We start from the raw sequence: 14,072 nt of genomic DNA on the forward strand, positions 1-14,072 counted from the left end.
CAGATAGGTGCTTCTGTGGACGTGAAAGAGACTCCAGGATGCTATGTTGCCTCCCTGGTGCCAGGGTCCAGGATGTCTCCGAACGGGTAGAAGGCATCCTGAAGGGGGAGGGAAAACAGGCAGAGGTCGTTGTACATATTGGTACTAACGTCATAGGCAGGAAGGGGCATGAGGTCCTGCAGCAGGAGTTCAGGGAGCTAGGCAGAAAGTTAAAAGACAGGACTTCTAGGGTTGTAATCTCGGGATTACTCCCTGTGCCACGTGCCAGTGAGGCTAGAAATAGGAAGATCGAGCAGCTAAACACGTGGCTAAACAGCTGGTGTAGGAGGGAGGGTTTCCATTATCTGGACCACTGGGAGCTCTTCCAGGGCAGGTGTGACCTATATAAGGACGGGTTGCATCTAAACTGGAGAGGCATAAATATCCTGGCCACGAGGTTTGCTAGTGTCACACGGGAGGGTTTAAACTAGTATGGCAGGGGGGTGGGCACGGGAGCAATAGGTCAGAAGGTGAGAGCATTGAGGGAGAACTAGGGAATAGGGACAGTGTGGCTCTGAGGCAGAGCAGACAGGGAGAAGTTGCTGAACACAGCGGGTCTGGTGGCCTGAAGTGCATATGTTTTAATGCAAGAAGTATTATGGGTAAGGCAGATGAACTTAGAGCTTGGATTAGTACTTGGAACTATGATGTCGTTGCCATTACAGAGACCTGGTTGAGGGAAGGGCAGGATTGGCACCTAAACGTTCCAGGATTTAGATGTTTCAGGCGGGATAGAGGGGGATGTAAAAGGGGTGGCATGGTTGCGCTACTGGTTAGGGAGAATATCACCGCTGTACTGCGGGAGGACACCTCAGAGGACAGTGAGGCTATATGGGTAGAGATCAGGAATAAGAAGGGTGCAGTCACAATGTTGGGGGTTTACTACAGGCCTCCCAACAGCCAGCGGGAGATAGAGGAGCAGATAGGTAGACAGATTTTGGAAAAGAGTAAAAACAACAGGGTTGTGGTGATGGGAGACTTCAACTTCCCCAATATTGACTGGGACTCACTTAGTGCCAGGGGCTTAGACGGGGCGGAGTTTGTAAGGAGCATCCAGGAGGGCTTCTTAAAACAATATGTAGACAGTCCAACTAGGGAAGGGGCGGTACTGGACCTGGTATTGGGGAATGAGCCCGGCCAGGTGGTAGATGTTTCAGTAGGGGAGCATTTTGGGGACAGTGACCACAATTCAGTAAGTTTTAAAGTGCTGGTGGACAAGGATAAGAGTGGTCCTAGGATGAATGTGCTAAATTAGGGGAAGGCTAATTATAACAATATTAGGCGGGAACTGAAGAACATAGATTGGGGCGGATGTTTGAGGGCAAATCAACATCTGACATGTGGGAGGCTTTAAAGTGTCAGTTGAAAGGAAATCAGGACCGGCATGTTCCTGTGAGGAAGAAGGATAAATATGGCAATTTTCAGGAACCTTGGATAACGAGAGATATTGTAGGCCTCGTCAAAAAGAAAAAGGAGGCATTTGTCAGGGCTAAAAGGCTGGGAACAGACAAAGCCTGTGTGGGATATAAGGAAAGTAGGAAGGAACTTAAGCAAGGAGTCAGGAGGGCTAGAAGGGGTCACGAAAAGTAATTGGCAAATAGCGTTAAGGAAAATCCCAAGGTATTTTACACGTACATAAAAAGCAAGAGGGTAGCCAGGGAAAGGGTTGGCCCACTGAAGGATAGGCAAGGGAATCTATGTGTGGAGCCAGAGGAAATGGGCGAGGTACTAAATGAATACTTTGCATCAGTATTCACCAAAGAGAAGAAATTGGTAGATGCTGAGTCTGGAGAAGGGTGTGTAGATAGCCTGGGTCACATTGAGATCCAAAAAGACGAGATGTTGGGTGTCTTAAAAAATATTAAGGTAGATAAGTCCACAGGGCCTGATGGGATCTACCCCAGAATACTGAAGGAGGCTGGAGAGGAAATTGCTGAGGCCTTGACAGAAATCTTTGGATCCTCACTGTCTTCAGGTGATGTCCCGGAGGACTGGAGAATAGCCAACGTTGTTCCTCTGTTTAAGAAGGGTAGCAAGGATAATCCAGGGAACTACAGGCCGGTGAGCCTTACTTCAGTGGTAGGGAAATTACTGGAGAGAATTCTTTGAGACAGGATCTACTCTCATTTGGAAGCAAATGGACGTATTAGTGAGAGGCAGCATGGTTTTGTGAAGGGGAGGTCGTGTCTCACTAACTTAATAGAGTTTTTCGAGGAGGTCACTAAGATGATTGATGCAGGTAGGGCAGTGGATGTTGTCAATATGGACTTTAGTAAGGCCTTTGACATGGTCCCTCATGGCAGACCAGTACAAAAGGTGAAGTCACACAGGATCAGGGGTGAGCTGGCAAGGTGGATACAGAACTGGCTAGGTCATAGAAGGCAGAGAGTAGCAATGGAAGGATGCTTTTCTAATTGGAGGGCTGTGACCAGTGGTGTTCCGCAGGGATCAGTGCTGGGACCTTTGCTGTTTGTAGTATATATAAATGATTTGGAGGAAAGTGTAACTGGTCTGATTAGTAAGTTTGCAGACGACACAAAGGTTGGTGGAATTGCGGATAGCGATGAGGACTGTCAGAGGATACAGCAGGATTTAAATTGTTTGGAGACTTGGGCGGAGAGATGGCAGATGGAGTTTAATCCGGACAAATGTGAGGAAATGCATTTTGGAAGGTCTAATGCAGGTAGGGAATATACAGTGAATGTTAGAACCCTCAAGAGTATTGAAAGTCAAAGAGATCTAGGAGTACAGGTCCACAGGTCACTGAAAGGGGCAACACAGGTGGAGAAGGTAGTCAAGAAGGCATACGGCATGCTTGCCTTCATTGGCCGGGGCATTGAGTATAAAAATTGGCAAGTCATGTTGCAGCTGTATAGAACCTTAGTTAGGCCACACTTGGAGTATAGTGTTCAATTCTGGTCGCCACACTACCAGAAGGATGTGGAGGCTTTCGAGAAGGTGCAGAAGAGATTTACCAGAATGCTGCCTGGTATGGAGGGCATTAGCTATGAGGAGCGGTTGAATAAACTCGGTTTGTTCTCACTGGAACGAAGGAGATTGAGGGGTGACCTGATAGAGATCTACAAAATTATGAGGGGCATAGACAGAGTGGATAGTCAGAGGCTTTTCCCCGGAGTAGAGGGGTCGATTACTAGGGGGCATAGGTTTAAGGTGAGAGGGGCAAGGTTTAGAGTAGATGTACGAGGCAAGTTTTTTACGCAGAGGGTAGTGGGTGCCTGGAACTCGCTACCGGAGGAGGTGGTGGAAGCAGGGACGATAGTGACATTTCAGGGGCAAATCTTGACAAATACATGAATAGGATGGGAATAGAGGGATACGGACCCAGGAAGTGTAGAAGATTGTACTTTAGTCGGGCAGCATGGTCGGCACGGGCTTGGAGGGCCAAAGGCCTGTTCCGGTGCTGTACATTTCTTTGTCAGGTGTTTTTCATGCCTCAGTGTCGCCCGAGAGGTGCAGGCAGGTCGCCCGAGGGCGAGAGAGCGAGAGCGCGAGAGAGCGAGAGAGAGAGCGTGAATGCGAGAGCGCACGAACGCGAGAGCGTGCGAGAGAGAGAAAGCGCGAGAGAGAGAGCGAACGCGAGAATAGACCAGTTCAAATTTTAGGTTTATCAAGATTAGGAAGAGCATGAAAAATTACAACTTTTACTGAGTTTGAGGCTCCGGAGGCTCTGGGCTTTGCAGTTAATCTTGACCATTGTGACATTTCCTTCCATTTGGAAAGGTGTCAGTTCAGCCTAATTTACAGAGAATGTAGGGGGAAAAAAATTTCAATAACAACCAATGAAGAAAGCAATAGTGTAAGCACAATGTTGAAAAGTAAAGTACCTTTACTTAGCATTTCTCAGTGCCAATCCCGATTTTAACATAAAACTGAACTTTGCCTCCATTTGTTATTTGTTAGGAATTTTGGAAATTAACTAGGTTAACAGCAAACTGGAGATGAAAACAAAACAGATAAGTAACAAGACTAGCAGGCATCTAGAGGAATTATGAGATGCAGTTTGACCAGTAACAAGATTAGCCTATAGACATTGAGGTGTGAATGGCCATATCAGAAACATTGTTCACCAGAGATCAGTGGGGCTATAAATGATAACATCTAACACCAAGGTGTTTGAGGAATATGGACAGCCATATCCACAGGTTCGAATCTCAAAGAGATTGAACAGTGTTACTGCTTGCACCCTATTTGGGGAACAAGGCTAGTTCTTCATCCAACAGTTCCATCTATGATCCGAGCCACTGAGGACTGTTCCTTCTAACATTTAGAGCTATGGCAGATTGCTGACATCCTCCTCTAAAATACAGAGTTTTGTGCCTTCGCTGAACCAAAGACACGTTTCCCAGATTTGGTCATCTAAGTGGTATTGTGTGGTAACTACTATCTGGATTTGACCCAGGGGCTTTTCACAGTAACTTCATTGTGGTGTTAATGTTTACCTACTTGTGACAATAAAAATATTATTCTTATTATACAGAGTTATAAAATTGGATGTTCCTTGGGGGAAAAAGGGTGTCTCAGTGAGTTCAGAGAATGTGGGTATATTTTGGGAACAAGACAACTTCAGATAAAATGGTGTGTTTGGTTATTAATATACCACTTACGTCTCATAGTACATTTTGTCCTGTGCTTTTTTCCTTTTACTTTAATAAATATTCTTGACAGGGGCTGGTTTAGCACAGTGGGCTAAATAGCCAGCTTGTAAAGCAGACCAAGGCCAGCAACACGGGTTCAATTCCCGTACCAGCCTCCCAGAACAGGCGCTGGAATGTGGCAACTAGGGGCTTTTCAATTACTTCATTTGAAGCCTACTTGTGACAATAAGCTATTTTCATTTCATTTCATTACTTGTTCACATGATGACTGGTCCAGTTCCTCACTTGGTTGTAAATTGTTCCTTACATTATACCAAATTAATATAAACCAGTGTTTCAAGTTATCCTTTGGGGTTTTGATACACTCTCGCAGGCAACATTGGCGTGGTTCTTAACATTATTAAATAGATATTATCCAGAATTACCAACAGTAAGATATACAATAGTGAATTGTCCCAGAGATTGCAATCCTATTTAAGCATAATTAAGCAAAGTTTGTTTCTAAATGAATTTCCTTTTAAATATTCATTCACAGGATGTGGGCATCCAGCATTTGCTGCCCATCCCAAATTGTCCTTGGACTGAGTGGCTTGCTGGGCCATTTCAGAGAGCATTTAAGAGTCAAACATATTATTGTGTATCTGGAGTCACATATAGGCCAGACCAGGCAAAGTTGGCAGATTTCCATCCCTAAAGGACATTAGTGAACCAGATGGGTTTTGACAATGATTTCAAGGTCATCATTGGATTTTTAATTCCGAAATTCTTTTTTACTGAATTCAAATTTCACCATCTGTCGTGGTGGGATTCAAACCCAAGTTCCCAGAGCATTACCCATGGTCTCTGGATTTGTATGTCAAGTGTCAGTCACTGTCATTCAAATGATAGTCAATATCATTTGATTGGTTTTTAACCAGATCATAAAATGGAGATCATAATATGGAACATACTTCTTGTTTGAATCTCTACTCTCTCAAGAATGGAGAAACTACCACAGTCTGCTCATGGGGAGGAATTAGTCTATGACCAAGTCAGGTTTATATACAGCTGATTAACAGAGAATAATAAACTTGTTCAAACAAAACAAATTACAGTGGAGATTCAAATTTGTGACCATTATAACATACTTGGCAATACTAATATGCTGGCAAATTCCAATTAGCATATGGACTTCTGCAGGTCAAAGAAAATAATTAGTCTGCCAAGGAAAGACAGCAAATCAAATGACTACATTTCCATCCTGTACTGCAATCATGACCGAAAGTTATGAACACTGATTTTATACAGTCTTAGTAATAGCCAGCAATATTATAACACAAGGGTGGGACGGTGGCAAGCACTGCTGCCTCACAGCACCAGGGACCCGGGTTATGTTCTGCTCCACACGCCCCGGCCTACTCCACGCGCCCGGGCCTACACCACGCGCCCCGGACTACACCACTGTTATCAAAAGGAATCTGACAGAGAAAGACTAAAAATAGTTACCTGTGATGTCAGGTGAAGACTCACTGTAATTTAATTTATTAAAGAAACCGTATACAAAGACAAAAATAAGTGATAGATAGCAAAGTAGTTCCTAACAAGACTACCATAAAGCATTTGGGAGTATAACAGAACAGCTAAATAAAGTTTGGTTATTAAAAATAAAATAAAATTCTCCTTACCCCCTGAAGTCCTTGGAACTGGATTGTTGGTTGAGGAATAGATGAATTCTGAAAAGGAAGCGCAATAATCAATTGCAAGATTGGGATTATTTGTGTGGTACCATACGTCTAAGTACAGTTCCAAGTGGTGTCACGAGCCAAAAACAACTGGCATTAATATTACACCTCAACAGACAAATGTGACACCAAGCCACCAAGTCAAAGGTTTTAAGAAGCGTCTTAAGAGGAGGAGAGAGGTACTGTCAGAGTTTAGGGAGGAATGCCAGAACTCAAGGTCTAGGCAATAAAACAAGGGAAACCAGGGATGGGCAAGAGGTCAGAATGGAGGAGTGCAAAAATCAGAGGATTATGGGACTGTACGAGGTTACAGAGATAGGAGCATGGCCATGGATTTACATGAATATCAACAAGACTAGAGAATTCTGGCTGTGACAAAAGATTGGGTAGGCTGAAATTGTTTTAGTTTACACAGAAGAGGCTGAGAGGAGTTAGAAATTAAATTAGAGGTCCAAGCACTTGGCACCTCTAATAAGTACACAAATCATATAGCAATCGCTTGCCTATGTTAATCATCCTTTACACGATCATGCACATAAAAAGGGTTGCATTTATTTTGCCGCTACTACATTCAAGTCTGTCTGGAATTCCCAGCCACGAAGTTGCACAAAATAAACAAATTATCAGCATATGCAGACTGTTTTCATTTATTTAACTGTGTTTCAATACTCAAGTTTGCACTCCGATAAGTAAAAATTGTGTTGCACAAAGAAGGCACAAAAATATCTCACAAACTTGACTGATGTCAAATATATGCATTAGCTTCAAAAACTGTATGAACAAAAATCACATTTGCATCCAAAAGGTTAGATTGACCTGACTTTTTAAACACTTTGCATGCATAATTTTAACTCACCACATTTGCTGAAGCAATCATCCTATGCGAGAAGGGTTCCTCTATCGTATGAAACTTATTTTCTTGTCCAGTTAGTCATGCCCATATTTAAGTCAGTAAGGAAATAAATCGTCAAATACTTGGTTGCAAGCATTGGGCTTTGAAGATAAATGAAGCACACCGTATATACACATTTATTCTTATTTTACTCATATTTTACCTTCATCCTTTGATTTATTTTGCCAAGGGCTGTTGGGTAGTATTAAATGATGTATCTACCATATCAGCTCAAAGGTTACAGAATTACTAAAAGTTCTACAGAGTGAAGTTCATTTTGTTCCATTCTCATCAGCCCAAGATATAATTAATAAAAGCAATGGCAACAAGGTCACATCTTTCTCCTTCCAGCACAGCCACATCCCATCTTCACCCTGCTTCCCACCCAAAAATATCTCTCACGGTCTTAACTAGCAAGATTGCTCATTACAATAGGCTTTATTTCTTATGGAATGATAAACAGCAAAATGCCATGATTGTGGTATTGTACTTGTTCCTCGTTTGTGCCAAAAGATTTTAATTCAGCAATTATGGTTCTTCAGCATCCACCATTCCTCGTATCCCTTTCTACCTATCGCTGCTTGCTCTAATTTATTTCAATCTCTACTCCTTCAATCATGCCCCTTCATTTATTCAATTACCTATCAACTTACTCCATGATTCTCCTCATTCATCAGAATTGTTACGTAAAAGTAAGGAGGCATGAAAGGCAAAAACAAATGTGGAAAAACTCAAACACAGCAAACAAACATGGAAAGTAAGAAAATTTAAATGAAATAAGTCAAATGTTCCAACTACCTCAATTATCTACTGAGCAATGCCACTAAATAAATATTCATTAAAAGAGTGTTGTGATTGCACAATGTTCAGTATCATTTACGACCCCTCAGATACTGAAGCAGCACACGTCCATATGCAGAAGACCTGCACAACATTCAGGCTCCAGTTAAGTGGCACGCCACATAAGTGACAGGCAATGACTATCTCTAACAAGAGAGAATTCAAGCATTTCCCCAAGACATTAAATGGCATTACCTTCAATGAATCCCCCCATTAACAATATCCTGGGGGTTGCCATTGACCAGAAACAGAACTGGACCAGCAATACAAATATTGTGACGCCAACAGCAAATGGAATGTTGTAGAGGGTAACTTACCTCCTGACCTCCTCCCCTACCGCACAACATCTACAAGGCACAAGTCAGGAATATGATGGAATCCTCTTCCATCATATGGATGAGTGCAACTTCAAAACACTTAATAAACTAGACACAATCCAAGACAGCACAGCCCACTTGGGATTGGCTTCGCATTGAATACTCACTTCCTCCATCATCAATATATCGTGGCAGCAGATGTACTGCAGCAAAGGTCCTTCAACAGCACCTTCCAAATTTGGCGACCTCTAACACTTTGCCACGGGCAACAGACACATGTAAAAACACCAGCTGAGTTTGGACTTGGACTATATCACCATTATATGGGGCTGGTTTAGCACAGTGGGCTAAATAACTGGCTTGTAATGCAGAACAAGGCAGCAGCGCGGGTTCAATTCCCGTACCGGACTCCCCGAACAGGCATGAATGTGGCGACTAGGGGCTTTTCACAGTAACTTCATTGAAGCCTACTTCTGACAATAAGCGATTATTATTTCACTGTCGTTGGGACAAAATTGCAGAATTCCCTTCCCAACAGCACTGTGGGTGTGCAAACACCAGATGGGCTGCAGCAGGGGAGGGGAGGCGGTGGCATAGTGGTACGGTCTCTGGATTAGTAGCCGAGTAATCCAGAGACCCCGGGTATTGATCTGGGGACCGGGGTTTGAATCCCACCACAGCAGATGGTGGAATTTAAACTCAATAAAATATCTGGAATCATTGTCGATTGTCAGAAAAATTCATCTGGTTCACTAGTGTCTTTTAGGGAAGGAAAACTCCCTTCTTACCTGGTCTGACCTACACATGACTCCAGACCCACAGCAATGTCACTCACTCTTAAATGCCCTAGCAAGCCAGTCAGTTGTATTCAACCACTACAAAACCATGAAAAAGAAATGAAACAGGACAGACCATCCGGCATCAACCGAGGCACTGAAAATGACAACGGCAAACTCAGCCCTGTCAACCCTGCAAAGTCCTCCCTACTAACACCCCCCAGCTTGTGCCAAAGTTGGAAGAGCTCATCGACCAGTCAAGCAATATCCTAACAGTCATACTCACAGAATTATACCTCACAGACAATGTCCTAGATACCAACATTCCTGGGTATGTCCTGTCTCACCAGCAGGACAGACGCAATAGAGATAGCAGCACAGTAGTATACAGTCGGGAGGGAGTGGCCCTAGGAGTTCTCAACTGACTCCAGACTACATAAAGACTCATGGCTTCAGGTTAAATTGGACACAGAAACCTCCTGCTGATTACCACATACCGTTCACCATCAGCTAATGAATCAGTACTCCTCCATGCTGAACACCACTTGGGAGGAAGCACGGAGTGTGGCAAGGGAGCAGAATATACTCTGGGTGGGGAACCACAGACCAAGCTGATTGGGTCCTAAAGCTCATAGCTGCTACACTGAACTGCAGCAGATGGTGACGGAGCCAGGGGATCAACCCTGGTTCAATGAAGAGTGCAGGAGAGCATGCCAGGAGCAACATCAGGCATACCTAAAAATTAGGTGTCAACCTGGTGAAGCCACAGAACAGGAAATACTTGAATGCCAAACAGTATAAGCAGCAAGTGATAGACAGGGATAAGCGATCCCACAACAATCGGATCAGTTCTAAGCTGTACAGTCCTGCCACGTCCAGCCATGAATGGGGTGGCCAATTAAACTGGAGGAGGAGGCTCCACAAATATCCCAATCCTCAATGATGGAGGAGCCGAGCACATACGTGCAAAAGACCCGGCTGAAGCATTCGCAAAACTCTTAAGCCAGAATTGCCGAGTGGATGATCCATAGCGGCCTCCATGTGATATCAAAAAACAGCTGAAGGTACTGGATACTGCAGCGGCTATGGGTCCTGATAATATTCCAGCAATAGTCCTGAAGGCTTGTTCTCCAGGACTTTGCCGCTCCCCTAACCAAGCTGTTCCAGTACAGCTACAACACTGGAATCTACCTGGCAATAGTGGGTCCTGTACGCAAGAAAGACGACAAATTCAACCCAGCCAATTACTACCCTTTCAGTCTACTCTCCACCATCAGAAAGTGATGGAAGGAGTCATCAACGTTATCAAGCAGCACTTGCTCAGAAATAACCTGCTTACGGACACTCAGTTTGGGTTTTGCCAAGATCACTCAGCTCCTAAATTCATTACAGCCGTGGTTCAAATATGGACAAAAGGGCTGAATACCTGAGGTGAGAGTGACTGCCCTTGACATCAAGGCAGTATTTGACCGAATGTGGCATCAAGGAGCCCAAACTGGAGACAGTGGGAATCAGGGAAAAGCCCACCGCTGGTTGGAGTCATACCTGGCACAAAGGAAGATAGTTGTGGTGGTTTGAGGTCAATCATCTCAGATCCAGGACATCACTGCAGGAGTTCCTTAGGTTAGTATCCTAGGCCCAACCATCTTCAGCTGCTTCATCAATCACCTCCCTTCCATCCAAAGGTCAGAAGTGGGATGTTTGCAGATGACCACACAATGTTCAACACCGTTCACAACTCCTCAGATAATGAAGCAGTTCATGTTCGAATGCAGCAAGACCTGGACAATATCCAGGCTTGGGCTGACAAGTGGCAAGTAACATTCACACAGCACAAATGCCAGGCAATAACCATCTCCTACAAGAAAGGATCTAACAGTCACCCCTTGACATTCAATGGCATTACTATTGCTGACTTCCCCACAACCAACATCCTGGGGTTACCATTGATCAGAAACTGAGCTGAACTAGCCATATTCATACTGTGGCTACTAGAGTAGGAATCATACGGCAAGTAACTCTCCTCATGATCCCCCAAAGGCCTAACCACCATCAACAAGGCCCAAGGCAGGAGTGTAATGGAATACTCCCCACTTGCCTGGATGAGTGCAGCTCCAACAACACTCAAGCTCAACGCCAACACCATCCAGGACAAAGCAGCCCACTTGATTGCTCCCTGTTCCAGAAACATTAGATACCTCCACCACCGATAAACAGTGACAACCGTGTGTACCATCTACAAGATGCACTGCAGTAACCCGCCAAGGTTCCTTTGGCAGCATCTTAGAAACCCAAGACCACTACCATCGAGAAGGACAAGAGCAGCAGATACCTGGGAACCCCACCACCTGGAGGATCCTCTCCAAGTCACTCACCACCCAGACTTGGAAATACAGCACCATACCTTCACTGTTGCAAGGTCAAAATCCTGGAACTTCCTCCCGAACAGCATTGTAGGTGTACCTACACCTCAGTGACTGCAGCGGTTCAAGAAGGCAACTCGCCACCACCTTTTAAAGGAATGGGCAATAAATGCTGTCCGAAATAAATGGTGCCCACATCCTGTACAAAGAAGTTCAAGATGACAACACACATCACTGCTTTCTCAAGATCAATTAGGCTTGAGCAACAAATGCTGACCTTGTTAATGACGCGCACATCCCATTAAAAATAAATAAATGCAGAGCATTGTATAAGACAGTCCATTATGTGGTTTCATGTGCAACAAATTAAAATCTGTCACAAATGCAAAAGGATTAGTCTCTATCCTGTCACTTTACACAATTTTCAAATCAGAATTACAATGCTTCACATAATTAAATGATATTTCTAGTCAGAAGCTATTTCTCGCAATGGAAGCATGGTACCATAGTTGAAGCTCCAGGCAAAATGGCAACATCCAGAGTTAAAGTAAAAGAAATTGGCAGGCATTTTGTACAAAGCAACATTGTCAAATTTGACAGTCAATCCTCTTTTCATTTTTTCTCTAATCCTAACCTGATATCACACCAAATAATGCAAACAGTTGAGCTAATAAGCCGTTCCTGATCAATATTGCACAAAAAATCTGGAAAGTTAGAAAAATTAGTAACAAAAAAAAAAAAAAACAGTAGAATCACCTGAACTGTAAACAATACATTTTAATTGTATTTCTAATAAAGAATTCAAGCCCATGATTGTCAGTTCAGCTGCAATTTCAAGAAAGTAATGCTAAGTATATACTGGCCTCAAAACTGGGCCAACTGCCATTTAGAAATTAAGATGTCGGAGCAGAACACTCTGTTCTTGCAAAATTAGACAAATGGTGAAGTCAAGCAAATAATTTCCATTGGTGACCTTTACATAATAGACTATGAAGAACCAACTATTAACAGCTGTAAACATCACAAAACATCTCAATTCATTTTTATACCTGGGTCGCTTGCAGTAAAACGTAATTGTCCAAGTTGATTGTGTTCAGAATTTCCTTTTATATTGCTACAGCAAACTAATCAAGCATCATTACTGGGACTTTGTTTTTGTTTTGGAAATAATGGAAACAGTTCACAACATCTGACAGTCATGCAAGTGACTTGGTTTAAAACAGAAGTGTCTATGTCCCAGTTTAAATATATAGCACAAGATAATGTATTGCACTGGTTCACAGCTTATTTTGGATTTATGCACCAATGTGGCAACTTCTGGAAAATCAACCTTTCAAAAATCTAGCCAATAATTTTAAACAGATCAAATAAGTGATCAATTAGTAATACAAAAACCATGGAGTTGTCTTGGCATTGTGGGTCAGATTATCAAGACTCAGAGCCTAAAAATGGACAGACCAAAAAATGTCCTTCATGTACTCTTTTTGTAGTCTTTTTGATATTGACAAAAGAATTAGTGAAATCCTTGCACAAAGAGCATATGAAAGAATAGGCCATTCAGCCTCTTTACCCTGCGCTGCCATTCATTATCATGGGTGGCCTTAGTGCCACTTTCCCAACTGCCATGTCAATGACACATACAGCCTCCACTGCTCTCGAGAAAAGAATTCTAAACCTTAACAGCCCTCAAGGGAAGAAATTCTTCATTTCAGTCTTAAATGGGAGACCCTTAATTTGTTTTCAACTGCCCTCCTTACTTCTAGAATACCCCAGGAGAGGAAACAATTGTGTCAACAAGTACCCTATCAGGTCTCTCCAGAATCTTGTGTGTTTCAGTAAGATCACCTTTCATTTGATTTCTTGCCACATGTACCGAAGTACAGTGAAAAGTATTTTTCTGCAGCCAACGGATCGTACACAGTACGTACATAGTAGACAAGAAGATTAATCGTCACCACACTGCAGTTTCTTGCGATCTTGGGCCGAGTAGTTGCCATACCAAGCTGTGATGCAGCTGGATGTGCTTTTTGGCACGTGTAGAGGTTTGAGAGTCGATGCATGCATGCCGAATTTCTTTAGCTTCCGTAGGAAGTAGAGACGTTGTTGGGCTTTCTTGGCTGTTGCATCTTGAGTGGACCAGGACAGACTGCAGACTGTTGGTGATGGTGACCCCCAGGAACTTAAAGCTATCGACCATCTCCACTTGGGAGCCATTGGTGCAGACGGGAGTGTGTGTCGTGCAATGCTTCCTGATGGTCAGTTCTTTCGTCTTTCCGACATTTAGAGAGAGGTTGTTTTCGGTACACCATGCAACCAAGTGATTTATCTCACTTCTGTAGTCTGATTCGTCGTTGTTTGAGATACGACCCACCACACATGTATCATCCGCAAGTGTATAGATCGAATTGGAGTTAAACCTTGCCACACAGTCATGCATGTATAGGGAGTACAGTAGATGACTGAGCACACATCCTTGCGGGGCCCCGGAGTGGAGGAGGCGTTGTTACC

The 14,072-nt window shown here is 43.4% G+C and overlaps 1 protein-coding gene across 2 annotated transcripts in view; it reads right to left on the bottom strand.

The window, feature by feature from the left end:
* ell2 (elongation factor for RNA polymerase II 2) overlaps positions 1–14,072 on the bottom strand; it is a 227,121-nt gene that overhangs the window by 174,957 nt on the left and 38,092 nt on the right. For both annotated transcript variants that reach the window (XM_072516322.1, XM_072516323.1), the window contains exon 2: positions 6,320–6,367. In XM_072516322.1, coding sequence (XP_072372423.1) covers positions 6,320–6,367 — 48 coding nt within the window. The remainder of the gene's footprint in view (positions 1–6,319; positions 6,368–14,072) is intronic.

Source organism: Scyliorhinus torazame, chromosome 9 (assembly GCF_047496885.1).
Source record: "Scyliorhinus torazame isolate Kashiwa2021f chromosome 9, sScyTor2.1, whole genome shotgun sequence".
NCBI classification, from domain to species: domain Eukaryota; kingdom Metazoa; phylum Chordata; class Chondrichthyes; order Carcharhiniformes; family Scyliorhinidae; genus Scyliorhinus; species Scyliorhinus torazame.